Raw genomic sequence first — 27,775 nt, 5'->3', positions numbered from 1 at the left:
AAGAAGAAAAAAAACATTTTTTTTCACTATCTGTGAACCGATAGCTAATTCCAATTTCGTAAACAATCAAGCAAGAGATTATTCGGCTTAACCCACGGTACACGTGAGATTAGTATATCTCACCGTCGCGAAAGAGTTCCTGAGTTACAACGGATCGTTTCTGTTCATGATATGTTCAAAAAAGGAATGTCCCACACCTGTCCTGTTCGATCCGTTTTGGTATTGTTATCGTTATGCAACGAAATTAAGCAAACAAACACACATTTACACATACTGGAAAAGGCTCAGAAATGGTGTGAAAAAGAAGGACGCAGGCAGATGAGAATGTGTAGTGCAAAACTTGTTCAACACAAGTATAAAAGCACACAGTAATTATGCAAATAACTTTAAACACAAAACCTTGTAGGTACGAAAGGTAGATAAACTATTGTAAAAAAAAACACACACACACACACACACAGGTAACAGAATGTAATTCAAGCTTACTGTAATCGGAAAGGAAAAATGCTATGAATAATCAAGAAAAAAAAGGACGCGGAAGAGGAAAAACATAATACAGATGCTTTCAGCTATAAGTGCATACAAAATGAAGAAACCAAACCTGGCATCGAAAACAGTTACTAAATGTGGAAATAGACAGCGGACAGGCTACAAAGATCATTAAGATACACGAACCAACATCAAACCATGAAATAACCTAGTTAAGAGACAAAAGAAACAATACTAATTCAAAGCGCGAATACACAACGGGTGAACAATGAGAAATCCGGCAGAAGACATTGAACAACAAATTGTAGCAAAATGCAGCAGAGTTTGAGTGCAAATGGAAAGATTGATAATGTATGGACGAATGTGTAGCGAATGTGAGCCGAGTTGCATGAGTGGAAACGCGTGTGAAACAAACGCAACAAACCCGCGGGAGCGTTAGAGATGGTGATGAAGAGGAAATAAACCAAAAATTCCAAACAATCTATACAAATTCGCTGTTGTGCATCAGGTACAAATGCATACCTTCCCATGCTTTGTTTTATTTTCCGATTCGTTCGAAATTGCTAGAATATGGTTTTAATTTTTAGTACATTACAATAATGATATTTACGTCTTTCCGTATTTTTTCATCCGGAACGCTGCCGGTAAGTGTTCAACCATCGACAGTGCATTCGCTTCGGTTGCCACTAGTTCATTCTTGCCGAGCCACTCAATCGACACCAGCCGGGATGCGTCACGCACTAGCCGCAGTTTGTACATCCTTAAACTTTCCTCACCATCTGCATGGGATGAACCGTTTGACATTGGGCGCTGTTTCTTGGACTGATGATTGTGCGCTTCCTGTTGCTGTAGTTCGTTCTCTATATCGGGACCAAATCGGAGCGACACAATATTCGAACCATTCTGCAGCACCATCGCCGATTCGTGCCGTGGATCGAATACAATCGCACTGACCGGATAGGCGCTGGCGGGAGGTTTAATGTAGGTCGAAAACACAAACTTTAGCTCGTCGAAATCGTACACGAACAGTTTGTGGTCGGGAAACGCTACGGCGAGTCGTGTCTTACCCGGCTGGATGGCGATGGCCGTCGGTGGTACCTGGTACCGGGGCAGCGAAATCGAACGTTTCCACTTGGCGCTTTTCGCCGTCCGTTCGAACACAACGATCGAGCTGCTTAAATCCGCACAGACCAGATACGAGTTACAGTTCGAAACGGTCGACAGATGCACCGTTTCCGACAGCCATCGTCCAGCGTCTATCGACTGTTTGTGGTCCCATTCCTCATTTTCATCCGCAGTACAGCTAAAGTATTGGATCGTACCAGCGTCACCGGTACGATCATACAGCAACAATCCCTTGGAGTCGTGCGTAAAGTCAACTCGGTAGCAAACCGCTAAATGTTCCGGTGTATTTCGTACGCGCAGTAGCTGCGAGTTGGTTGGTTCTTGGCTGTTGTAATCGAACCGGAACAGTCGAACCGTGTGCTCCGTCGAGTAAAAGATCCACCGTCCGTTGGGAGAGATCGCCGCACACAGGATGTGTTCGTCTTTTTTGCTACGAATCTGCAACACTTTGTCTCCGCCCTGCGAAGGCTTGTTGGGCGGTGCCAGCGTCCAAACCTCCAAATAGTCGACGTACTTCAACAGCATCAACCGACACTCGGTTGCCACCACGGAAGCCGGGGACGGGAGCAACGGGAAGTAGGTATCTAACTTGAACGGAGGCGAAGACGTAACAAGAAGCGATCCATCGAGTCCACCCGAAAACAGATTCCGTCCGTAGATGGACATCGTTTTGATGTCGTGTGTGTGGCCTCGCCGTTGGTATGCTCGCACCAATATTTTATCCCCTTTGTAGCCTTTTTTGTCCATACGTTCGTAAACACGGATAGTGGATTCGACGCCACCCACGAAGATCTGATTGTAATCCTCCTGGTGGGCCAGGCAAAGCAGATCAGCCGTCGACACAACGTGCTGTTCTAGCACGGTACCCAACTGCCCGTCGTACACGACCAGCTTGCCACGCGAATCGGCCGACACGATGATGAAATCTTTCAGCACCAACACCGCCCACACGGTTGTCTCCTGCTTGCTGCTTGCGCGACCAATCGCCATCTTATGCACGGCATGCCCGTTCCGTACGTCCCAAATGCGCACGGCATCAGCCGAACCGGTCACCAGAAAATCTCCACTGTGGTCGAAACTGCAGCAAACAATCCGACCTTGCTGCTTGTCTAGAATGCGCTCGTACGTTATCTCATCGTTGTCCAACCGGTACACATTGATGTAGCCACCTTCGGTACCAACGGCCAGTAGGCGCTCGTCTTTGCTCACGTCGATACACCAGGCCGCATTACCCGTCACCAGGATCGACTGTTTTGCGTACGGTACCTTGCCAAGGTCCCACTCGATTAGTGTTCCGGCGAGACTCACGGAGAACAGACGTTTACCGGCCCAGGCGAGCCCCTCGATCGATATTCCTTCGCCACCGGGGATGGTCTTTTCCAGGAATGGGGCATTTGCCATGTTCCAAATTTCGATCGTGCCATCATCCCTACAACACAACGGACAGATCCACTAGTTAGCATTCACGATTCACCGGCTAACAGCACGTGCAACTTACCTTGCAAGTGCCAGCTTCTTTGTTTCCTGACCGAACGATGAGCACACAATTGCACGTGGCAATAAATTGTAGAACTGCACATTGTGCAGCTGGCACGCTGCGTCCGATGCGGCTGAAACCATATTGTTCGGTTTTTATCTTTGAATTGCTACATGCAGCCAGCGAAATGGTACAAATAAACGCGCACGTGTTTGTGTTGTGATTTGATTTGCGTTGTATCGAGCTGACGTTTGTCAACTTTACCGTTTTGACAGCTCGTGTTTGAATTGTCAAACCAAAAAGAAAAACCGTTTGGCTCGATCCGTGTATGTACAAAGGTTTTCGGTTTGGTTCGGATTTATTGGGGTTTGGTTAACTTTGGCCCCTTTGAGCAATTGCACGATAGGGATGGAATAAAAAAACAGTAGGAACAGTACAGGTTCGGCTCACTGCACTAGTGAAGCAAATTCCCTCTCCCATTTGCAAATCCTCCGATGCAAATCCTTCTCTCGAAGTGGCCATGTCAATGGCGACCAGAAAAAACCAGAAAGCACACGTGCTGCGTCCTGAGAAAACTAAATATTACTAACATTGCTCTGCCATTGAACACCGATACACTTGTTGTATTTTCGATCCCAACTATTCATCATAGGTAGTTCAGAACGTTTTTATTTGAATTGAAATTTATAGTGTTCAGATGCAGGCAAATATATAACAGTAGTAAATATATAAACCGAATGTGTGATAGCTAATCCATTGGAAATATCAAATCTGGACTGTCACTATTTCGTTGTTTTTCGCATACATGTGTTGGTCTATTCCAATCCAATGTCCCCAAGCCTTCTGATCGGTACGCACGTCTGCGAGATTTATTTTTCTTCTTCATAGCTGGAATACACATACATGGTGTAATGTAACAATGGCCATTAGCGCAACTTTGTGTTATGAAAGTTACCTGTATGTTCCATGTAATACAGCAACGTTGAGTCACGTATTTTGGTGTCATAGTTAACACGACGGTCTGCTTTCGGTGGTTTCGGTACGTCTATGTTTCTGATTGTAAAGCACCAAAGAAAGCAAAATCCACAGATATAATTCATTTCCTGATTGGTCCACATAAACAACCATAGCACCATACCTAGAAACTAGCCTTTGCTTCTTTTCACTTGGGATGGTTGCTGGCGCTGAAAGCCCCACTACCGTGTCCGGAATCTTCGATACTCCAGATTCTTCCATCTCGCATTCTAGCGTCTCGCGTATTTCTTTTGAAGCACACGAACCAGACAAGCGCGACCGACTTAAACCACTGAAAAACTTTTGTAATATTCCGCCCATTTCAGAGTCATGAACGAGGAAAACTTTGATCACCTCTTGCGGAGCAACAAAGTACTGATGTGGTATGAAAGGATTCTCGCTAAAACACGGTGCGTCTTTCGTCTTCGCAAAATTTTAAAAAAGGATATAAAACGCATGAACAGAGTCCCCATCCATCCGATTGACACATAGTGAACACTGTCAAAACCAAGGTTACTGCACACTGCTGGCGATCAGTGCACGGAAAACCGAGTGATCAGGGCTACTACACACTGTAGCACGTATATTTCAAAGCAATGTCTATAGGTAATTAGCATGAGGGATTTATTTAAACTTCCCATCATTTAAGCCGCTTATTAACATCACTTGTGGGGCCCGGAATATGAGGCAATGATACATGATATTGTTTTCAGTATTTACGCGTTTAATGCCAGGTTGCATCATATTCAAAGTTGTGTCTTTCGGAATAGACTTGTCAGACTATTTTTATAATTTATAGTTTTGTTGATTTTTGTTGCATCTTCGTTTGGATTTTTTCATTTTGTTTTCAACTACAAATGGTATAATTTGTAGTACAAACATTAAATTAATTAGTTTACATAAGAATATTTTTTTTATTTCTATGGCAGTATTCCGATGGTTCCCGCCCACTGTGTTTAGGCAAAAGTCAAGAGAAGTCAAGAAAATCTTTACTACGGGCAGTGTTGTAAATGCGTGAATGCGTGAGCGCGGACGGACGTTCATTAAAGTGTGTAAATCAAAAGTCCATTTAAAGCTTGTTCACAGCATATTTAAACAGTGAAACGTTTGAAATCGCCCAAAATACGATATATAGAAACCAAATTATACAAAGGCTGGTTAGTATAGTTGTTTCTCCCAAAAGAAAATGGATCTTCAACATAGCAACCAAGCAAGCAAGCCAGTGTAAACTTTCCTTTGAATGCCGTTTGTTTATGTGTGTAGAAAATCCTTTTACTGCGTGGTATCTATTTGTATTTTCCCTCCGGTTTCGGTGTTTTTCGCGCGATAGGACACAAAGTTTAGTGTGATGTGAAGTGTGGCTTCCCGAGGCGGTTTCGAATGAATTCTTTACGGGAAAGAAAAGTGCTTTCCGTTGACTATCTTTTTCAACACCAAGTGAGATGAAGTAGGATAGATAGAGCGTTCACACTCGCATTGAACTATCTTCAATTTCCACATTGTCACGAGATAGAGAAAAAAAACGTTGTCATAAGGGGTTATGGTGGCTATTTTTATAATTTCTACGTACATGCTTTTATTGTAATTCGTTTCGCACGTCATGCTCCCGCACAGCATAAAACTGTCGGGGTCCATCGCATATGCTATACAATGCAAGGAAGTTTTTCCCTTCCGGTACAGTACTGCGGGATCGTACCGTTTATGATCGTTTTTATCCTTATACGCGGACTGTGATCATGTAGGATAAGACGATCGATAGGCTGACTCTCGCATCTCACACAAAATCGGTGCATCTTGAAGGGGACAATCGTTGTTGGTCGAAATTCAACATCTTGCAGGGAGGTTTTTCTCCCTTTCGGTTGGCCATACTGTCCCTGCACGGTTATTCGTGTGAGTGTGTGTTTCGTCGCCTCTTGCAATAATACGTGTCATGGGAAGCGAGCAATAGTCGTGTATGGTATTTGTAAGAAAGCTTTTTTAATAAAAAAGGTTTGAACAATGTGTAAAACCACAAACCAACCAAGAGTGTAGGTAGTGGTGGTGTGGTGCAATACACAAAAAAAACTCACTAGAACGTTTCGCTAGAAAGATAGCTACAGCTACAATTAAGGGAAAAACTCCCATCAAAATCGGATCGAAATGAGAGCGACACCACAGCACAGAGGGGCGAGAACGAGAAAGGGCGATAGAGAGAAAAAAATGGAAACACGCTTTCGCTCACCCATACCATCAAGGACGATGATTAGCGGCGCCAACCACGGAATCAGCGTATTTAATATTTTGCCCTTAAGGGGGGGAATTTCGGTACCTGCTTTTTACAATGTGTAGTGACATTTCATCGCGCACCACTACCAATGCAACGGGCTACACACATTCCATTCCGCGCGATGGGTAAACGAAGAAAACATCACGAAGCGCACAATCAACGAAGGCCGCCAGAGATAGGTGTTTTTGTGTGTACAATCGTGAACCATTTGTGAGTGTGAGTGTTTCGGAAGGGGTTGGAAAATGTCATTTAGAAAATAATTTTCGGTGCAAACATAATTTCATCACGCACTTCATCCGCATTTGTAGTCGGAAGATGCATTTGCACACTGGCGTTTTTCCACTAACGCACGCACACACACATACGTACGCACTGTGAAAAGAACGGTAAAGCAAAAAAAAGGGAATACATGTGTGTGTGTGTGTGTGTGTTTGCGTATTTTTCAAACGCCGTTGATAGCTGATCTGACATATGAGAAGAGGCGCGCGCGCGCGTGTGTGTGCGTATGTATTTTGATTAGTGTCCGACGCGTACAGTGTAGCAGTTGTGTTTCGTTGTGTGCGGGATTATGTTTTCGAATCAAAAACCCGTTGGGTGAAGAGTGCAAGCGTGTGTGCGAAACTCGCGTACACGAGTTGGTGGCTCTTTGCGCTGCAGACAAACGGCGCAGCCATTCGAAATTTTCCACCATCAACAGCGCATCGAAAACAGTGCGAACAAGATGCCAACAGTGTTGCGCGAGAGTGACAAACAGCTGAGACACGGTTTGTTGCAAGACAGAGTGCCTGCCGTTTATGTCAAATCAATCGATTGTATTGATTTACAACGCTGGATGTAAAGTTTCCATTTCGTTCGTTCGTTTTGTTGCTCGACATGCGTTAATTTAGTTACTTCAGTGGTTGTGCTATGTGTTTTTGTGGATGCCGGATTTACTAGAGAGTTTTTATATTTAATTTTTCAGATATATCCATCACCAACAAACACCACAGATAAGTGTATTCGGTGTGTAACAGTGAAAGAAGGGTGAAAGGTTGAAAAAAAGTGCATGGTGCGGCAAGTTTACAGTGTGGTCTATTGAGTGGCCAAAGTTTGAATAGAAAATGATGCCTTGCCCGTGCTTAAATTTAAATGCAATAAGACATACAAAATCCGCTTTGCATCCGTGACGTGATCTTGGGTGGATTTAGCGCCCTTTTTGCTACAGTGTACGGCGCTTTTGCATCCCTTCCAAGCCTTCAATCGCACGAAACGCAAAGCAAAAGGGGTGTATGATTGTGTGTGTGTGCGTGTATGTGTGTAAAGCAACAACAGCAACAAAAATAAACGGAAACAGCGAGTGCGTACAGCATCAGTTTGTGGTGGTGTGTGAGCGCGGTACAATAAGCACAGTTGCTAGGCATTCTGTTTTACCCAATCGTGTCAGCATTGTGTGTGTAGTGCAAAACTTCAAAAAGCGGTCATGCGACGCAACAATCGCACCCGTGCCGGTGCTGGTGTGGGCGGTGGAGGAGGAATAATGGCGGTACCGATCAATCCTAGTACGGCTAGTGGTGGTGGTGGTGGTGGTGGTGGTGGTGGTGGCCGGCTGATGACACGAGCACACGACAAGCGTCCTTGTGAGGATTACCGTGATCACGAGGAACCCAGCAGCAGTAGAAGCAACAACTTCCCGGTGTCCGGCAAGAATTTACCCGCAAGGATATCAGCCCGACCCGTCGGTTCCATCTATAGTATCACGAATTTAGAAAATGTTAAAAACAAAATGTCATCACTCCTGTCGGGCTATGGTAAAATGAAAGGACTCTCCGAATCCATCGATCCAGCAGCGTTAATCGAGCAAGTAGTGCAGGATAAGATGAAACAGAATAAATTACAGCAAATGCAACGTCAACGACTGTTGGCAGGTTCTCGTGGTGGTGCTGGAGGCCAATCATCCAGCAGCAATAGTGCCACGTACCGACAGGTGTCCGAAACGCACATGATCATCGATTCGGATGTTACGAGCGGGGAGGAAGTGGAGGACGATGATCTTGCGCTGGACGAGATGTGTCTGCAGACACACGACGGTATGCAGCTGGTCGAAGATGAGGAAAGCGACAAGTCGGACTTTGAGCAACCAGAAGTGAATTCATCTTCAAGTTGGTCCATGCGCAAGAGAAGCGGAAGGACAGTCGATACGACGGCTTGCGATACTACGTCGTCCGTCCACGAGGAGGGCAACGATGAGGAGGTAGACGAGGACGAAGAGTACGAAACGCATGATCACGAAGATCTGCTGCAGGGTGACGATGAGTACGAGGAACTGGACGCCGATCAGTACGTGGTGGATGACGAACAGGAAGAAGTTGACGAGGAACAGGATCAGGAGGAGGAGTACGATGAGGAGGACGCCGAGGACGATCACGAACCGGTCGATACGACGGATGATCATCAGCAGGAGGAAGACGGGGAAGACGAGGAGGCGGAAGAGGAGGACGAAGATGACGTCCCGGAGGATGACGATGTGCAGGAGGTGATCGATGTGGAAAAACACGATCAGATGAGGGAGGAAAGCTTCGGCAAACAGAAGCAAAACAATGGCAACACTTATGGTGCCGGTGGTGACAGAACGTCGTCGCGTGGACAACACGACAAGGATAGTGTCATTTATAATGGTACACAAACGGCGGCATCACAACCATCACAGGGCGAATTGGTGGAGGAAGAGATGGTTAAAATATCGGCCATCAAAACTAAGGGTAAGTGATTTTCTGTTTTGTCCATTTCTTGCATTGTTGTGCACTTTAGTCGTTTTCAGTTTTTGGTTTCAGTTAGACGAGAGTTGGTGATCGGCGTATCCTTGCTTCGTTCAGAATCCTTGCTTCCTCTCGTCCAGAATCCTTGCTTCCTCTCGTCCAGAATCCTTGGTTCCTCTGAATCGATTTATATATTTTAGGTTGTTCAGTGTCATTGTCATGACATGTCCAAACATTCTGCTGATCTTCTCAGGATTCAGGTCGTAAAGGGGTTTTCATATATTTCTTTCTTTTGGTATCTTGACGTCTTGCTAACGAGATTGTTTATTAAATTGGTAATGCTGTCGACGTACTCCCATGAAGATCTCAGAAAGCAGACATCTGACACATTGCTCTGTCTGTTTTGCTCCGACCTTAGATACTCAGATGTTGCTAATTTAATGTTATTGGAAAAAGAAGTGTTTGTGGGAAGAAACATGTAGAATAAGGTCGTACCATATTCAACAGTATTAGTATCTGTACATCCTTCGCCCTCTCCTCATCCGGTTCCGAGTTGTCTTCTCTTAACAGGGGACTTTAGCATGTCCATGGTGGTTCGGGTTTGCCTTGGCTTAGCGGCATTAAAAAACTGACTTTGACCTCGTTTCCTTTCGCGAATGCGAAACAGAACAAAATTGGAATCTACCTTCGCGTGTGAGCGCCACACCGGGTGGGGGGTAGGGTTTGTATGTTTGGGCTATGATGTTTTTTTTAAATTGTTTTTTACTTTTTGCTCTTAGTAAATTAACTCAGCGCGATCGTGTCAAGATCGCTTCTAGTAAATAATTTGAAATATTTACTACGAATAAAAATATTGAATAAAAAAAAACGATCAAAGAAGACGATCGTAAAATTCAAATGCGAGCAAAAGGGAAAGATAAATAAAAATTTAAGAGATTTTTCTACAAACTGACAGAAAACAATAGGCTGGCTTAAGAAAAGAAAAATAGCAAACAAAAGGTGCAGTAAATTTATGCTCGAAACATAAAAACCAAATATCTGCCTCCTTTGGATGGCTTCCCTCTTCATCTCTTCATTGCTCCCGCATATTTTTTTATGTTTTCTTCTCCAATCGCACACACATACACGCACACTAACCGCCTCACGCAGAAGGTTGCGCGATTTTGCGCTGCTCACTGATACATGTTTAAAAGCATGCGTCGCGCACACACCCCACCTAAAGCAATCCGTCCGGCGTAAGTACGAAACACGCAAGCCAAGAAGAAAGTGGCAGCAGCAGTAGGAGTTTTTTTTTTTATTGTAAAAAAATAACAGTTATTTTCACTTTAAAATCCACTCGCGGTGTATTCCACCATTTCCGGGGTTTTGCTGAGATTTTTTCGTTCACCCTCTTTTGCTTTTGCATACTTTCCATGTATGCACACATGAGGCATCACTTTCTTAGTTTGTTTGGAATTATGCTGCTGTATGCGCTTTCCGCAGAAGTTCCGCTATTTTTGGGCAAGTTTTCCACCGTCTTAGGGAAGAGCAGGGAAAACGCAACACACCCAACAGCCCTTAGACCGATAGAGAGTAGTTGCCCACTTGCATATGTTTCTTTATTGTACTATTTCCATTCCGTTCCGGACGTTTTATGGTTTGGTTTTGCTGTGGTTGTAGTTTTTTTTGTTTATTTGTAAAGAAAAAAAAACAGCCTTCGGATGTGGTTTCTCATATAAACTCAGGCGTGTGTGCACCCGATTGCACTCGGTTTCCATACATTCCCAGTCCACGTGGCGTTGTTGTACGAGGTCATTTTGTGTCAACCCGTGCCTCAAAAAGGTCAACACTTCCGGAACGTATTTGTTTTGGATGCAAGGCGATGTAAAATGTGGTAGAAGTCCACAATTCTAGACGAGGCGTTGCGTTTGTGCAGACGTTACTATATTTGCTTGCTGATATGGTTTTTAAAAAGTAATTTTATTCTGGTAAATATTTTAAGTTTTACAACAAGTTGTTCGAAAAAAAGGGAATAAGGAAAAGCATTTATTTTTTGTGTTTATATATATATAATGTTCAGTTATTAAACTGTGTGAAATTATGCATACAAATGAATTTAAATTTTGATCATTTTTTACCTCACTTTGTTAAAGCAAATCTTTATCGAGGATAATTAAAATTGGTATTGTGTCCTTGATTGAAATGCTTCTGTCATCGCTGTTACGAACGTTTTAAGCAAAATATCTCAATATGCTTATTGGGTTTGTGCGCGTATTTGGGCGTAGTTGACAGACAGCAGACAGTCAACAATGTGTTTTTGGTTATCAGGTACCCAATGAACATAAACACCCCGGACCTTGTACCATGACCCTGGGCGAAACAAAAATAGTTTTGGTCAACTAATGCGGTCAGTGACCGGAAGAAGCGTTGTGGTTACGTGTGGTGTATGTTATCAAATTGTGGTTGGATGTAAAGAAACGATTGCTTATTTATATTGGTAATATAGTTATTTGATATAAAATATATTGATATATTGATATTAATTTTTTTTTATTTAAGTTTAAGCATTATTTTATGGAATTAAATTTGCTTCATTTTTACTAAGAATAATGAGGAGAAATTAATTATGTTGTATTCTATCTATTGCGGTGGATCTATCGCGAAAAATCATTAATATTACTTTAATGAAGAGCCATCGAGTCAAGTTGGTAAACGCTTACATCACAATCGTTTTCTCCAACTGATAAAAAAGCTATCTAACCACAAGAAACGCAGTTTTTTTTTGAATTTTCTACACGATTAATGAATGAGCTTTTTGAGGTCTTCAGACATTAAAGATTCAGAATTTGTATCATTCAAAGCATGTAAATAAAAATGTTTTATTAAACTTAATGAAAAATATTTTCCTTCGCGTGTTAAGCTCCATTAAGGGTGAACCGATAAAGCTCGCATTTCTGCTGGATGGGTGTGTATATTGTCCCCCAAAAGAAAAAAAAAGGGTGATACCACCCAACCAACATGAAGAAAGGACACTCGCAGACATTCCTCCAAAATCATTATTTCGGCACAGGGACGACAAACTTTCGCTTGATGGAAAAAAATGTTTACAGACGACCTTCTTGAAGGTCTTCCTTTCTTTCGTACCAAAAATTGCAGTGTCCCACCGTTCGCCCCCCGAATCTTCTCGGTAACTTGGAGAGGCATCACTGTGTAGATTTAATGCGAAGTTTTCATTTTCTGTCGACCCAGGTCAGGAATTTCCGAAAACCCGACAGCTCATGGAATATCTCAAAACGAAGGATCGATTTATCACGGTTGGTGGGAGATTTGGTTGGGGAGCTGGGTGTGCTCCCCAGCCATGTGAAGGCAAGCGAAGGATGGGAAATAAAACTGCACCAAAAGAAGTCGGTGGTGGCGGCGGCGGCATGTGCTGTTTGTGTTGTAAAATGCATTACACGGGTTGTGTGGAAAAGCGAGCAACGTTATTTTCTTCTTTTCGTTGGAAAAAACCATGACCAACATTAGTGCATCTTGTCTGGCGGTGGGTTCTGGAAGTGTTTCTTTCTATGAATCGTTGCTAATCCAAGCGATAGGGGCAGACGGTTGGATTGAATTTCGTCTGGACCGAAGCAAGTAACGCGCTACTAGCTTGCAGACAACAAAGACTCACCCTTAAACTCAATTTGGGACATTTTTTTCGCCTTTATTATCATGGTGCTTATCAAAAGCAGGGAAAATCGTGTAGCCTTTTTAATAGAATTATTGGCAGAACACAGTTGACAGTTAAATGTGTGACAGTTACAAAAAATCAAATTATTAAATTAAAGTTAAAAAAGAGTAATTTTTTTTTTGATTTACGAAGGATAATATAAATATTGATCGCGATTTAGAAACACCCTCAGTGCATCTTACTGTGTGTGATGTGATAACAGAAATGTGATATCATCAATCTTTTTTTTCTGTCTTCGTGGCTAATCCACCATGTTTATCTACCTTCAAGATGGAAGTGCATTTAATACAATAATAGCCGTCTACGTAAAAAACAAGTTGATAGTTAAACATACTTTTTCCCCCAAATCAATTTCGATATCCTTCCCATTTACTAAAAAAAACATTTAATTTAGTATTAATGTGTATTATTTGCTTGACATTGTTGAGCCCACATGCGCTCTTTTGCGTCAGCGGACTGTTGCACTTTTATTTGTAAGAGCGGTGTGCGCATGAAAAATGCGTATCGCGTATCACGGTGTGTGCCGCTGTGTACTGCAATTATTACATCGCACACACCGGGTCGCGGATGCGTGTTGTTAATATGTGTGCATGCGCGACGGATGAATCGTGCGCAACCGCGATCTCTAGTAAAGCAGTAAGCGCAGACAAGGCCTTTTGGGCAAACACCCTCCCCCCGCGGGCGTGTCGTAGTGCAATTGGTGGTGCAAGTAGTACTAGACTGTGTTGGTGTAGTACCTAAAGCCGATGGTCATATACAGCTTGCATCGAGTGCAGATGAAGTTATTATATTTTTGTTTGCATTTGACATCGATTGATGGCGATGATAATTGTGTGTGTGTGTGTTGATGATGGGACACATCAACTTTATGAGAGAGAAAATTTTCCGCTTATCGTTCTTACGGTTATGTGGCGTTGAGGTGGACAATCGCAACATAATTTTCCTCTATGTTCACAAAATGCTTTTTTCTCTGCCTCAAGGATCAACGATCATCTGATCATTTCCATTTTTCAAACTCTGACGCACTGGTTGCGCGTTGTTGCACACGACATTAGATGTGTGGCCTTTTTATATATCGAATGCATTATTATTGCGCACTAATGGTTCAAGATATTTGTGCAATAGATGCGTTTGTAATGGTTGCAAGCTTTTCTGCGGTGGGAAATCGACGAAACGGATTATTTTTGCACAACATTGGAAATAAGAATTTTGTTCTTTTTTTAAAAGAAATTCTATGGAAAACAATTTATTTTTAATATTAATTTTTTTATATTTAAATTTTATTATAAATCAATGCTCGGCAGTATAGGATTTCTCTATTTTACATTCTCATGTGTACTAAATGATCTTTCGTAAATTTGTTTTTTGTTTTGTTGAGTTTTCTTTTCTTTCCACCAACTTTCACTTCCAGTTTGGTTTGTTTTTGAAGGTAAAGGAAAATGAAAGTGTATTTTCTCTACATACTGGATGTGTGTGGGTTGTTGTTGTGCTCAAGTCATTGTTGGGGAACGTCATCAGTTGACACCTAACACAAGTAAGTGCTGCGGACGGTTGTTTTTTTTTGGTTCGCCATTGTTGAGGACGGATGGACTAAATGCAGTGTGGCCTTGGTTTGATGAAAATATTTATTATTATATAACTGTTATTTCTCCGCAGTTGTTACAAATTGTGCTTCTTTGCTTACATTTTTTGATACTATTGGGTTTGCTTTTTTCCAACCGAGGCGTTTGTTTTAAACTCCAAAAGGAAGGAAACAAAAAAGAAAGAGTTTAATTTGGTTTCATTAGGTGTTTGGTGAGTTTGGTTTGATTTTACACTTAAACTCTGTACTTCCAAAGCTAACTCACCCAAGGAGAGAAGTTGAAAAACAAAACCAAAAACATAAAGCATGACAAAGCAAACTGTAAACCAGCACAACAAAACGCGCGAAGCGAAGAAAATCAGCACAACAACGAAAATAAAAAAAAATACAGCACGATAAAATATAATGAGGCCGAATTCTGCTACTGCGCCATTTGTAGAAATTCGTTCAATTCAGGTGGCATTCGCAACTTGAATTTTGTGTCAAAATTTTTAATCATGGATTTGTTTTTGTTTTTTTCCTCAATTTCATTTTTTAATGCAGACAATAATTTGCAAATTTCTTTGACAGAGTTAAATGTCTTCTAAGTTTATTAGCTGGCTGTCATTCATTGTGAAGATAAGGAAACTTATAGTAACGTCTTCGCATAACGCACTATAACGCTTCATTTTGACAAGTACGGTTGCGTTTTAAATGCACATATCGAAGGAAGGTGCGCCGTGTGTGTTACAAGTCACAGATGAAATCTTGTGCGTGCCGGCAGGTCGAGATTGAAATTTTCCACCGTTTTCCGTCTTCCCCCTTTACATTGTCATAGAAATTACACACACACAGAAACAGCATCCAGTCTATGAATGCTACAGGTGTTATTGTTTGCTTGATACCAACATAATCAAATCTGCTCCACCGTGACTTTTTCAACCCTCTCTCATCCATAATCCACCCCCTTTGCGTAATGTTTTCGCGACTAGGAGAGAATGAGTGAATAAGAGAGGGAGAGAGAGAGAGAGTTTGTGTAGCATATAGAGCTGTCACTCATGGAAAAAGGAAACCTTCAACATAGGAGTATAGTTTTTTTTTAATTTGACCGTTTGTTCGTGTGGGTGAGGAAAATGTTACTTACAGCAAAACGGACGGCATTCCTGTAGTTGCGGGATGGATGTTTGCAGAGGCGGAAAACAACAAATCCGACGAACGTGGAGAAAGAGAGATAGAGAGAGAGAGAGAAAAAGTGTACGCAGTTATGTAAAGAAAGATTTCACTACTCTAGTTCACGCACACACATTCTATCTGCAGCTTTCTTGCTCTGGCTAGCGAACTACCCCTATTGATGCAAGGAGATGGCAGCATAATAGAAGAAAACCTGCGCGTGTGGTTCCGTTATTTCGTGTCTGCCTTGACTGCCGGCCTTCGGAATTACCAGCCGGAGTAACGGAAGTAACTCACCAGCTAACGGGTTTCCACACGACTAGTGGGCAAAGCCATTTTTCAAAGCTATTTTCTTTTTGAAAGCTATTAACTAAAATTTTACTTGACAAAATATCTATGCGATTGTAAGAATGTAAAAGTTTTTTTTCTTTTTGGAAAAACTTTACACATTTTATTTCCCGTCCCCCAACATTTTAGTTGCTATAAAATGTTCAACGGTTTCATGAAATATAATAAACATGCTGTGTGTACTATTACCGCCACCGACATGGCAAGCTTTGTGCGCAGGTGGCATGCATATTGCTTACTATTACTATTACGCTACCCACTACTACTACTACTACTACTAGCTGTACGCACACAATCACAGTTGCGGCGTACGCGTACGCAAACGCAAGAAGTAGGTCATCAAATCATGCTTTCTTCTCGCCACCCACCTACTCGTGATTATTCACCTACCCTCCCCTGGTGTACCTTCTATGCAAGCCTACGAAGAACCTTCCGAAGTTTGTCATGTTGTGCCTTTTTTTTTTGTTGAAAATGGTACCAAGGTGTTTGAGATGAGATGAGACGGGAAGAGGTGTGTGCGGAATCAGTGGATGAATCCATGCTTGCCAGTCTGTGCATGAAGGTGTGGGATCGATTTGTGTCGTGACACCATTCTCGAGAGTAACAAAAGTGCGGAACGCCGGATGGCAAAATAGAACTGACCCTATGTGTTTCGGGGTGGACTCCTCTTCTCTACGAATCTCTGTCCGAACCGGTGGGGAAGAAGAGAACCCACTGAATGTTGATGATCATGTTTTAGTTGAACATAGTTTGACACATTTTCATTTTAATTTCATTAATGTTAACGAATTATTTATTCCCTTTTTTCAGTTCAACTTAATGACCAGGATAAAGTTAGTTTGGACGATTTCGAGATGCTGAAAGTCCTTGGAACCGGAGGTAAACAACTTGCACCACACGATATGATATTTATGGTGTGTTAACAATGTATGCTAATTGTGACACAAAAAACAATGTTTCGTTCTTCCCTATGCACAGCGTACGGAACGGTGTTCTTGGTGCGAAAGAAAACTGGTGTAGATAAGGAGAAAGTCTACGCGATGAAGGTGCTGAAGAAGGGTATCGTAAGCCTGAAGAAAAAGACAGCAGAACACACGAGAACCGAACGACAGGTAGGGGGTTTCGAATAGACAAACTTCTGATGCAAGTTCAATTCGTATACTAATGGAATTTATAATTCTCTTTCAGGTGCTTGAAGCGATACAGGAGGCTCCGTTTCTGGTAACGATGCATTACGCCTTCCAGACCGAATCCAAGCTGTACCTGATCCTGGACTACGTGATCGGTGGTGAGCTGTTCACGCTGCTTTGCAAGCGATTGCTCTTCGAGGAATCGGCTGTCCAGATTTACATCGCAGAGATAATAGTTGCAATCGAACATCTTCACAAGGTAAATATTTAACCCATGATCGCCATTAAACTATTTGCACCATGCTAATGAAAGTATCTTTTATTCGTAGCTCGGCATCGTGTATCGCGACATCAAGCTGGAAAACATTCTGGTCGACATGGATGGCCACATCGTGCTGACCGATTTCGGCTTATCGCGTGAGCTCACGTACGAACATGAACGTGCGTACAGCTTCTGCGGTACGGTCGAATATATGGCACCGGAAATTTTAAAACCAAGACCCGAAGGCCACGACACTGCCGTCGACTGGTGGTCGGTCGGTGTGCTCACGTTCGAGCTGCTAACGGGCGCTTCACCGTTTGCGGCTGAACCGAACGACATTGCTAGGCGCATCACGGAGACGGAAGCAATTATTCCGGAAAATCTATCAGCCGAAGCGACCGACTTTATCCGTAAGCTACTGGTGAAGGATCCGAAGCGACGGCTCGGCAGCGGGAAGACCGATGCGTCCGAGCTAAAGTCGCATCCGTTTCTGCGTTCCATTAACTGGGCACGGTTGGTACGGAAACAGATACAGGCACCGTTTCCACCAGTGGCCGAGAATGATCGCGATACGCGGAACTTTAGCTCCGAGTTTACCAAGCAGGATGTCGTGGAAAATCCGTGCGCACCGCCAAAGAATGCTGATCGGTTGTTTAGAGGTAAGTTTCGCAGGTGGAACTTCGATACAAATGTATTGAGAACACGCAACTAATCTTCTCATTTGTTTTGTACAGGATATTCTTACGTTTCACCGAAGTTGCTTACTGAAAACGTCGTGGATCGAAATAAGTTTATTCCGATCCACAACATGCGTCCGCAGGAAAACTACATTAGGCAAAATGCATCAAAGGTATGGTGTTCATTTGCTTTTGTTTTTGTTGAATCACTTTTGTTACCATTTTCATCGGTATTGTTTCTTCAACAGCAATCGAGTTTCTTCAGAAAGTACGCACTGACGAGCGATTCAGCGATTGGAGTCGGATCGTATTCGACGTGTCTTAGATGCCAGCGGCTACGTAGCAATAATTTCTTCGCCGTTAAGGTCCTGTTCAACCATCCGCACACGTCTGAGTTCGCCAAACGCGAGGTGGAAGTATTGCGCCAGTGTCAGAAACATCCGAATATAACGCAGTTTGTCGAAATACTAGAGGACAACCACTACATCTATATTGTGCTGGAGCTGCTCGAGGGTGGTGAACTGCTGCAACGCATCAATCGACAACCCGCCCAGCAAACGGAGTCACGAATTCGCGGCTACTTTTCCCAGGTAGTCGATGCGGTCGCATACATTCATCTGCAGGGTTACGCACACCGGGATTTGAAGCCGGAAAATGTACTCTTCGAACGATCGTCATCCGATCGGTTACGGTTGATCGATTTCGGATTTGCCGAGCGGCTCGACAGCAACAGTGATGAACCACGGCTTCCGGCCGGTACGCTCGGCTATGCGGCACCAGAAGTGATCGGTACCACGTCGTCTTCCGACTCCGATTCTTCGTACTCGCTCGAAACGACTGACCTGTGGTCGCTCGGAGTCATCCTCTACACGATGCTGTCCGGTCAAGCACCGTTCATCCCGCGCCAGTTCTTTGGCCACGACAATCTTGCATCGACGTCGAAGGAGATGGACATCATTACCAACAAAATACGACGCGGTTCGTTCGATCTCAGCACCAGCATCTGGTTGGGTGTGAGTGAAAGTGCAAAGAATCTAATACGCGCGCTGCTCACCGTTAATCCGAAGCAACGCATTACGATGCAGGAGCTGCAGCGGCACGATTGGTTGTGCGAAAGTGGCAAACGGCGTGGGCCGCATTCGTCACTATCCGCGTATAGCCGTGGTTTGCCCGGCCAAACCAAGGTACCGTACGAGAAGCTGCAGGTGAATGTGCGCAACACGTACGATGCATTTAAGCTAGCGGAACAGAGTGGTTTCCGGTTGCATAAGGAAGGTGCAAGCCGGCGAAAGAGTGCCGGTGCATTGATGCAAACGACGGTACCATCGCAACGGGAACGCAGAACCACTAGCAACGGTACCAACAACGGTGAACTGGTGGAAAAATCGAATTCAATAACAACCGTAGTGCCTAATCATCATAACGCTCTCAGTAGTAATAGTAATAGTAGTATTAGCATAAACAGCAACAGTAGCAAAACCAAACGAATACACCAACAGAACGATAGGAAGAAGGATACCAGCAGTCTACCCGTATCGAGCACGAAATCGATCGAATCCCAGTATAGCAGTTCGATGGAGGAAAGCACATCGAGCGGTATCGGTCGTAGCAAAAGTAGCAAAAGCAGTCTGTCCCATTCGGGCAGTCCGCTGCGCGATACGCGCCAGATGTCCAACAGTTCCGTCGTGATCGTTATCGATGAGGATGAGGATGAGCGGGACGGGCACAGCAATGTAGCGTTGCCAGTTGTGAGCAGTACCGCCACAAAAGAACCGACCGAAGCGTCCATTGCTGTTGAAAATGTCTCGCTAGCTGCAGATAGTCCGACCAAGCAAAAGACGGTGGTAAAGGATAGTGCGAAAGAAACGGTTGAGGAACAAACGGATGAAATAGTTATTGATGTGGAGGAAGAAGAGATAAGCAAGGATGCAGACAGTGAGAAAGTGGAAGAGGAAAAGATTCCTTGCAGTAGGAAATCAAGTCAAGCAGAAAATAACAACAATGACGTACTGGATGGTTTAGTATCAACGACGAAACAGCAGCAGCACCATCAAATCGATGATGCAGTGAATGTTAATGTAGCACGTGTGACGATGGAGGTGCGTCAAATTATGAATGAAGAGGAATTTTCCGATACGACTAAAGAATTATTAGGCGCTACAATATACGTAGAACCCGTGATCGATAGTATACAGAATATGAAGGAAAACAAACCGCCTCGGAATGATAGGAAAAAGGAACAGGTAACAGTGCCAGCGTCGCTCCCGGAAGCTAGCAGTAGTAGGATTAGTAACGTTGCTGTTCCCGCACCGCATCGGACAAATTTGAATATAAAGAAGGAGCGAAACGAAACACGTTCCCGGAATGCAGTAACCCGTACGGATGGTAATTGCTGCTCCGTCCAGTCGTACGGGTTGGAAAGATTTTTCACACTACAACTGCTGAGGCAGGAATTTGTGTCATGCAGGGACGCGGATTGTACGCTTCTGCCTCGCACAATTTCGGTACATTCTGATAACGATGATATCGTGTACCTTGGTTACAAAGAGTTGGATGAACCATATCTTGGGTTCGATGAGGAAGAGTGCGATCGATTTTATGGCTACACGCCATATGAGCAGAAAATACGATCCAAGCTATCAAATGTAAAACAAAAGATTATCGACAATTATTCATACGGCGGTGGGTACGCGAACGTGAAACGGGAACCGCACCGAATAACGAAACGAAGAGCAGAAGTATCGTATGATGATGGGGATGATGTAAATGAACCGCGCCCAAAGCGTTTTCGGCAAATCGAGCGGAAAAACTATTCCCTAACAAACCGGCAAAACACGTCGGCATTTGGTCACACGGACGGAAAGTTCATGATTAAACGCGAAGTGTGTTGAGCTGGTATGAATGCTTCTCACTAGTTGTGGCAAGGTGCCGTGAGAATTGTTGTGTTATAGGTACGAGTAGGTAGGAGTTAACTATTTATTTATTACTTTCCACCACCACTACCACCACCAAAGCGCTGTCCCCGATGTATAAAACCGTTTTTTTCTGATACATTTTGCTGCTGCCTTTTTGGGGAGAATCGATACAGGTGTATTCTATCGTTTGTATAAACATTGTGCATAACTTTTGCACAATGCTCTTGCGTTTGCTACTTATGTTTATATCTTCTTTTACGCCCTTCAGTACTGGTGTAATGAGTTTGTTCACAGCGATAAGATCAAACATTTTAGACACACAAACACACATGTCTCCTTATCTATCTCACTCATCGTAATTGTTCAAAACATGATTCTAAAATATTTTTTAAAGCAAAATTTCAACTCACTGAATGATGAAGTGGTGACCTATTTTTGCAACGAGAGACGAATACGCATTCGTATTTAAGTTGTGCGATTGAGATAATAGTTATAAGCGTAGGTTTTGGTTTTCCGTTCACTACATTAAAAAGTTTTATTTTTGTTAGTGTATGTCATGGGAATTATTATCGCCCTAATGGTCTTTGTTACTTTAGTTTTATTTTTTTTTATTTGAGGATTTTGTTTTGTATCTTCCCGATCTTATGCTACTGAACTCAATGGAACCGTTTTTTAAGGAATTTATGCGGGAATGATTCTAATTCTACTACAGCAATTGTCTCTGGTAGAGTGGAGTGGCGAAACGTATCTACGTTTATTGGTTGCAAACACCACGATGCAACGATTAGGATAAAATTTCCTATAGTTTAATCTGTACATTACGAGAGAAAGTGCACTTACAGATGAAGAAAAGTTGGTCAGGACAAAAGGCAAAAATCGTACAGTGAACTGTAGGTTTTTGCGAAGAATCTCATCCATCTCTAACCTGATTGTGGTGCGTATTCAGGGGCGACATTTTTCAGCAATTATAAAGATAAGTAAGATAAGGACAGAGAGATAGAGAGAGAGAGACAATGAAAGGGGAAGGAAACATCAATGGTTCTCAGCAGACAAAAAAAAGCAAAACAAATCAAATCAATACACACAAGCGTTACTCGGTATAGGGTAAGCAAACACAGTGATCATACATGGGGAAGTAAAACAGTGTCGGTTTTCCAAAATCTTCCATATCCTTGTAAAGTTATTCGATGTAAAATGTAACATATTGTTCGACGAATTTAGAACAGGGAGCGTCCCATGTAAGCGAAAAGAAAAAGTGTACACGGCATGATCATTTCCCTCTTTAGTGCAAGTTTATGCAAAGCAAACAATTGCATATTTTGAGCTAAACAAACACACATAACACATGTTTTGAAATAAGATTTGTATATAGACATTCTTTTATAGAATACCCGTACTGCGTACTCGTCGTTTTTTTAAAGGCCGTAGCTTGTCTACGAGTTGTACATATACAAATGTATGTGAGAGTGCATGAAAAAGAAGACCAAAGTCGTAAGGAAATTGAGCCTTAAAAGAAGACACAATACCGCCTGCGGTTCGATACCATAGCAAACAAAATAAAATATGCTGGGTAAGTAACATTTTGAAAATAAAACATAATAAAAAATGTAGTAGTGTAGGGGGAGAGTAAAATAAAGAAAAAAAAAACTGACGTATCAAATGACGTTTGTCAGTGAGTTTGATGCAGGGCTAGAGGGAAACATGAAATTTAGTTTTTATTATAATTAGGTATAAAGTAAAGAAGAAAAAAAACACACACACAATAACAACAAACAACAAATGCATAACTTTACAGACCTCACGAAAATGGTCGATAATGAATATCTTTTAGTAGTTTGTTAAGTAAGAACAGTAGAAGTAAATTGTAGTATGTTCCATTAATTTAATATAAAAAACGTGCACAATGCATTGGACATTTTACGAGACTAGAGTTATCAAAACTGTAAATTTGTTCAAATTTACATCGCCTACAAAAGGAAAAAGGATGTGTGGGACTAAGTATGGAAAATCGTCACACACACACACACACGCACGTGCGTCCGGTGATGTTTCATATCCAAACAATACAAATTTGTGAAGTTGAATATCGTTTGAAGCACATACATATATATGGAGGGGGATGAATTTGTTTTACAATTTATATATATCTAGACCACATTATCTAGCAGATGGTATGTATAATGCAGAAGTATGGTAGATAAGGGATACAATGCTATGATACACATTTATGGTTTTATCATTAAAGTTTTCGTTGCTGAAACCGTAGATAAGAACCATTGTAAGAAATTAAAGCTAGGAAGAGACATGTCGGAACTGTTAACTGTGTGCGTGTGTGTGCGTGTAGGTCCAGAGAACCAGAGCAAGAGACTGCACCGAGAGGTGAAGAGGGGGAAAAATACAAAGGAAAGGGAAACACAATTTATATATAAACGCAAAACTCTTAGTTTGATAAGTAGTCACACAGAGCAACCAAGATGGAGGCGGAAAGATTGTGTAATAATAATTAACAAGAAGTGTTTTCCTCAACTAATGTTACGTACATTTCTAGCTAAATAATGTTTTGCTTTTTACTGGGGTTTTTTGAAAAAAAAAAAAACGTTTTGCCAACCGCCCAACCACACACACACATATTAAAAACGTGTTTTTTGTGCAGTTTTTCTTTCCTTTTCTTTTGTTGTTTTGTTTGAGCTAGATTTGTTTAGTAAATAGTAAATACAAGAAAAGGGATAAGCACACACACACACACTCACATTATATATGCTTGGTTTGTTTTTCCCTTAGGTTGGTAGACAGGCCTTTAACAAAAATGATAGGCACACTATACATTATGTTTTGTAATAACGGTGCCCAATCATGTTTGTGTGTTTGCAAAGTTTTAATTTTATTTTGTATCAACATTCGTACGGGTACGTCCTGTACTCATGCCAAACCACATGCTGGAATGGATGGTTTACATCGGTGAGTGTTTTGCTGATCTCTCCGACACAAAATCAGACCAATTTAGTGCGTATACACAACCAACAGAATGGAAATAGTTTAAAAACCTCACATATGGACAGAATAAAAAAACACACACACATGAACGAATAATTACTTTACAAAATTTGAAAACTGTTGTTCTCTGATGAAGTGTTTTTGATTATCAAAGAATAATATCACAAAATGAACGATTATTAATGCGTGATAATTGTATTGTAGTAGTATGAGAAGTGATCTCCACTAGTGATGGGTAATCCGGAATGGAATCGTGAATATACTCCGACTCTGCGTATGAAAAATTGATTCCGAATAAGACTAATAAACAAAATAGACTCCGGCGAATCCGGTCGAGTCCCATCGAGTCCGAACGAGTCCGGTAGATTCCGAGTCCGAACGAGCCCGATAGATTCCGAATCCGAAGGAATCCGGTCGATTCCGATCGATTCCGATTGAGTCCGGCTAGCCATGGGACCCATCCTACTCCGGCAAAATTTATAATTTACCCATCACTAATCTCCACCATAGGATATTGAGGATTTGTAATAACAAAATTATCTAACACTGTATTCCATCTATAGATCACCGAGATGAATCCGGTAACACTTGGCTAAGGTTAGTGGAGTATAAAGTTAACGACCTTAACGACCTTAACCTCCTCAGTGATCGTCATGGCGCATTAAAAACGGGAACCTACCAAAAATGTCTTACGCAAGCATCGATCCTGTAATCACACGCCTTACACCATTTATCACCAGCGTGTCGTGGTTGCGGGTGAATAAATTTGCTTTCGCAACATCATTCCAACACATATGATGATAACATATCGAGACAAGATCGAGAAACCGACAGAGGTCACACGGTTATTCCCATGGAACATGGATATGGGCTGGATAAACGGCCAATTTGAATAAGTGTTACACGGCGTTACATAACGTGGAGCTTCGCCGATAACGACGTCGATCGCTTTTAGCAAAAAGTAGGCCGCGCATCGGCAAACGGTGATAGGTGTTTGACAGTTAGTAAAGAAGACGATACTATGCAGGATACACTTGCTGTTATTCGTTCTTTATTAGTGCTAGAATTGGAGCTAAATTGAAACTACTACGATTAACTAATCGACGAACCATTGTTCCAGTGGCGCGTTGCTTGGAAAGTAACGACCCCGGTACGTTCGGTGTACGATGGACAGGTACGCTGCGTCTCCGGTGTTTTGTTGTGCCTATGTACAAGGGGGAGTCCAACGCGGTCGATTGAAACTATGTACAAATCATCTAGTGATCGTGCTAGGAATCCTAAGGTGTGGTGGTTCCTTCCGTTTAGCCCTGGGTAGCGCGAAGCCGTGCGAGGGTAGCTTCCAGCGAGGCCAGACTAAACTCCGGATCGGATGGCGGGTTGGCGCGCAGATCCTCCAGTAGCTTGATGACGTGCTCGGGTGCTGGCGGTTCGGTCGGTAGGTGAGCACCCTGCGGCTGGAATCCGTTCTCATCGGCGACGTACACGACCGAGTAGGAAGCACCGTCCGGTCCTACGAACGAGTACTCGCCGTTCGCCGTGACGCCATTATCGCTCGTCTGGCGCGCCTTGATGCCATTGCTCGTCTCGTAGTTGTACGCGTACGAGCCACCCTCGTTGATGATCTGATCCTGCGCTACGACGGTCGCTTCCGCATCGGCACCACCGCCCGGTGAGCGTTTGCTAAGAGAGGAAGGTGGTGCGGCAAAGGCCAGTGCCAGGGCACACGAAAGCACGACAATCTGTGAAAGGAACCATTCCGATGTGAATCGTGTTAAACTTTTTTTTTCCAAACGGTGTCACGTTGGTAACTTCACGACACTTACCGACTGTTTGTACATGTTCAAGGCTTGTTGCGTTGGCTCGACGATGTGGGCTGAAAAGCGCGAGATGCTCTTGGTTGCTGTTGCAAGCGGTTACTGTTATCATTCCGGATGCCAGCTACGAGCTTTTATAGTACGCCGGTGAAAATCTGTCTCCTTTTCGGCCATCCGAACATTCCCTTCCCGAAAACGGTTCAACATTCTTCACAGCCTCTCGGCCTGGTCCACGACATTTCGACCTGCCGGCAAGGAGATATGAGTGAGAGATGTATAGAGACAGAGTGAAAAGACACCTATAATCGGTGAAAGAAGGCTAGTAGTGTTTGCCGCTCGTAACGAGTGTTTCGTATGCAGATAATCAAACGCCCAGCGCATCTTTATTCGAGCGCCGAATCAAAAACGCACCCGAACCCGAAGTTGCCGGGCGCCGTACCCGCTATTGGGTAAGTTCGGTCACTCAAGTCCTGGCGGTTTGCTGGCTGAACCGGGTGTGTGTGTGTGTGCATATGCTTAAAAGTCGTTAACATTTTCATACGATCGGTTCAGACGCATCGACGGCGTTCGCTTTTTGTTGGCGGGAGGACCACAGCAAAATCGCCACCGCTCGTGTGGCTGTGTCGAGTGGACGCCGGTCTGTTGTGCACCGCCTTGGTGGTCGGTATTGCATTTTTTGGCTTCGTTACGGATGCCGCCGTATACCGGGCGGGCGTTGTGATTTATGAAGCAAAACCCAAAGAAGATTCGGCACCGTTTAGACAGGTCAAGCTTAATCTTTTTTTCTTTTCTCTCTGGTCTAAGATAATTGCTACGCGGATGATGGCATCGATCAGTGTTGGCTGGATGAAGATGTGCACCAAAGAAAGGTGCGACCAGACACCTATTTGATGTGTTTTGACCCCTGACAGAAGGAGAGTTGAGATTTGGTGCTGTCGTACGCAGTCGAGCTCTCATCCGATACGATGTGTTAACCGGTCCTGGTTGATATTTTCAAGGTAATGTGCAATTTTTTGTTGATACAACCATTAAGAGATAATCGAACAAAATCAGCTCGATTGATATTCCATATCATATCATGTGCAGGTTAATCATACGCTCGATTGATTTGGTGTCATGGTAATTGGCAACAAAAAAATATAATTTAATGTCAAGATCTGTGTCTTGTGCTACGTGTGACGAGTCGGTCAAAGTTAACGAATGGGAACTATAGTTTGCCTAGCCTAAATGTCCTAGCTTAGACGAGTGCTAGAAGAGCTAGCTCGCTAGGTCTGACTCCGTGAGCTTCCACTAATATCGGTCCAATTCATTTTTCTCTACAAAATTTGTAACACAACAAAATTTGTCATTGATATTTACTACACGATGATGCGTTGTTGTGTTTCGTAGTTTATTGGCTATTATCGCTGTTATCTTGTCTCTGAGTCTTGAAGAAATTTCGACATTTGAACCCCAACAGGGAACTTACATAATTTTCTTGAAATTCTTGAAATTCTTTCGTACACGCTTCGCTCCTCCTAGAGAGACGAATGAGAGAAAAAGCCTCGAAAAAAAAATAATTCCTCAACAACTCTACGCGTCTCTCGACCAAATCCGTTCTCACATTTTTGGCATTATGACAATATTATTTGGTAAAATGCTTTGCACAAAAATGCATCTCAATAGCAAGCTTAGTACACGCATTGATTGCAAATTGCATTATTCTCACACGTTCTTCGAAGCTCCCTTAGCCTACCATTAGACCCGCCGCTGCCTAAGAGCATCGCGCTGTTGCGTGTTAAGGTCGTGATTATTATTATATTTTTAGTCACCTTTTTGTATCAATGTGGACAGACGAAAAAAAACCCGTTTTATTTCGGAAGCCGGCAATCGCGCATCGACCGTTGCGGGCGAACCGTTCAGCCTTGACAAGGCTAAGCGATTGATAAACCCTAACAAGCCGAAGGAGAAAAAAAACACCCAAAAACCAATCATACTCGTTGCAGGTCGACAGAGTGGTTCGTGGGCTGCTGTTCCGCGCAACACTCATGATGATGATCATGATGATGGTGATGGGTCACAATTTGTTACACCGTGTTGGGTAGGATTA

General features: G+C 42.9%; 4 protein-coding genes across 10 annotated transcripts; 1 reads left to right on the top strand and 3 right to left on the bottom strand.

Annotated features, from left to right (window-relative positions):
- Positions 1-985: 985 nt before the first annotated feature.
- LOC125770441 (U3 small nucleolar RNA-associated protein 4 homolog) lies at positions 986-3,345 on the bottom strand. Its single transcript, XM_049440069.1, has 2 exons — positions 3,113-3,345; positions 986-3,043 (listed from the first exon to the last, which is right to left on the bottom strand). Exons 1-2 carry the CDS (start codon positions 3,232-3,234, stop codon positions 1,096-1,098), a joined length of 2,070 nt encoding a protein of 689 aa, XP_049296026.1. The 5' UTR covers positions 3,235-3,345; the 3' UTR covers positions 986-1,095.
- Positions 3,346-3,435: 90 nt separating this feature from the next.
- Positions 3,436-4,707, bottom strand: LOC125770529 (uncharacterized). Its single transcript, XM_049440236.1, has 3 exons — positions 4,230-4,707; positions 4,047-4,144; positions 3,436-3,979 (listed from the first exon to the last, which is right to left on the bottom strand). The coding sequence occupies exons 1-3, from the start codon at positions 4,424-4,426 to the stop codon at positions 3,840-3,842; spliced, it is 435 nt and encodes a 144-aa protein (XP_049296193.1). The 5' UTR covers positions 4,427-4,707; the 3' UTR covers positions 3,436-3,839.
- A 319-nt stretch (positions 4,708-5,026) lies between these two features.
- Positions 5,027-23,989, top strand: LOC125770409 (uncharacterized). 7 transcript variants are annotated; one of them, XM_049439928.1, is made up of 8 exons: positions 5,027-5,262; positions 7,333-9,109; positions 16,705-16,773; positions 16,873-17,006; positions 17,083-17,283; positions 17,354-17,945; positions 18,021-18,136; positions 18,212-23,989. In XM_049439928.1, exons 2-8 carry the CDS (start codon positions 7,831-7,833, stop codon positions 20,852-20,854), a joined length of 5,034 nt encoding a protein of 1,677 aa, XP_049295885.1. In that variant the 5' UTR covers positions 5,027-5,262; positions 7,333-7,830; the 3' UTR covers positions 20,855-23,989. The 7 variants fall into 7 exon arrangements, with proteins under 7 accessions (XP_049295885.1, XP_049295889.1, XP_049295890.1 ...); XM_049439932.1 differs by having other exon boundaries at positions 5,027-5,329; XM_049439933.1 differs by having other exon boundaries at positions 5,039-5,153.
- A 912-nt stretch (positions 23,990-24,901) lies between these two features.
- On the bottom strand, positions 24,902-25,812 carry LOC125770527 (cuticle protein CP14.6-like). The gene is made up of 2 exons (XM_049440234.1): positions 25,696-25,812; positions 24,902-25,611 (listed from the first exon to the last, which is right to left on the bottom strand). The coding sequence occupies exons 1-2, from the start codon at positions 25,708-25,710 to the stop codon at positions 25,174-25,176; spliced, it is 453 nt and encodes a 150-aa protein (XP_049296191.1). The 5' UTR covers positions 25,711-25,812; the 3' UTR covers positions 24,902-25,173.
- Positions 25,813-27,775: the final 1,963 nt, after the last annotated feature.

This window comes from Anopheles funestus, chromosome 3RL, assembly GCF_943734845.2.
Source record: "Anopheles funestus chromosome 3RL, idAnoFuneDA-416_04, whole genome shotgun sequence".
NCBI lineage: Eukaryota > Metazoa > Arthropoda > Insecta > Diptera > Culicidae > Anopheles > Anopheles funestus.
The sequence above is the reverse complement of the archived record's forward strand: the minus strand, read 5'-3'. Positions and strand labels throughout refer to the sequence as shown.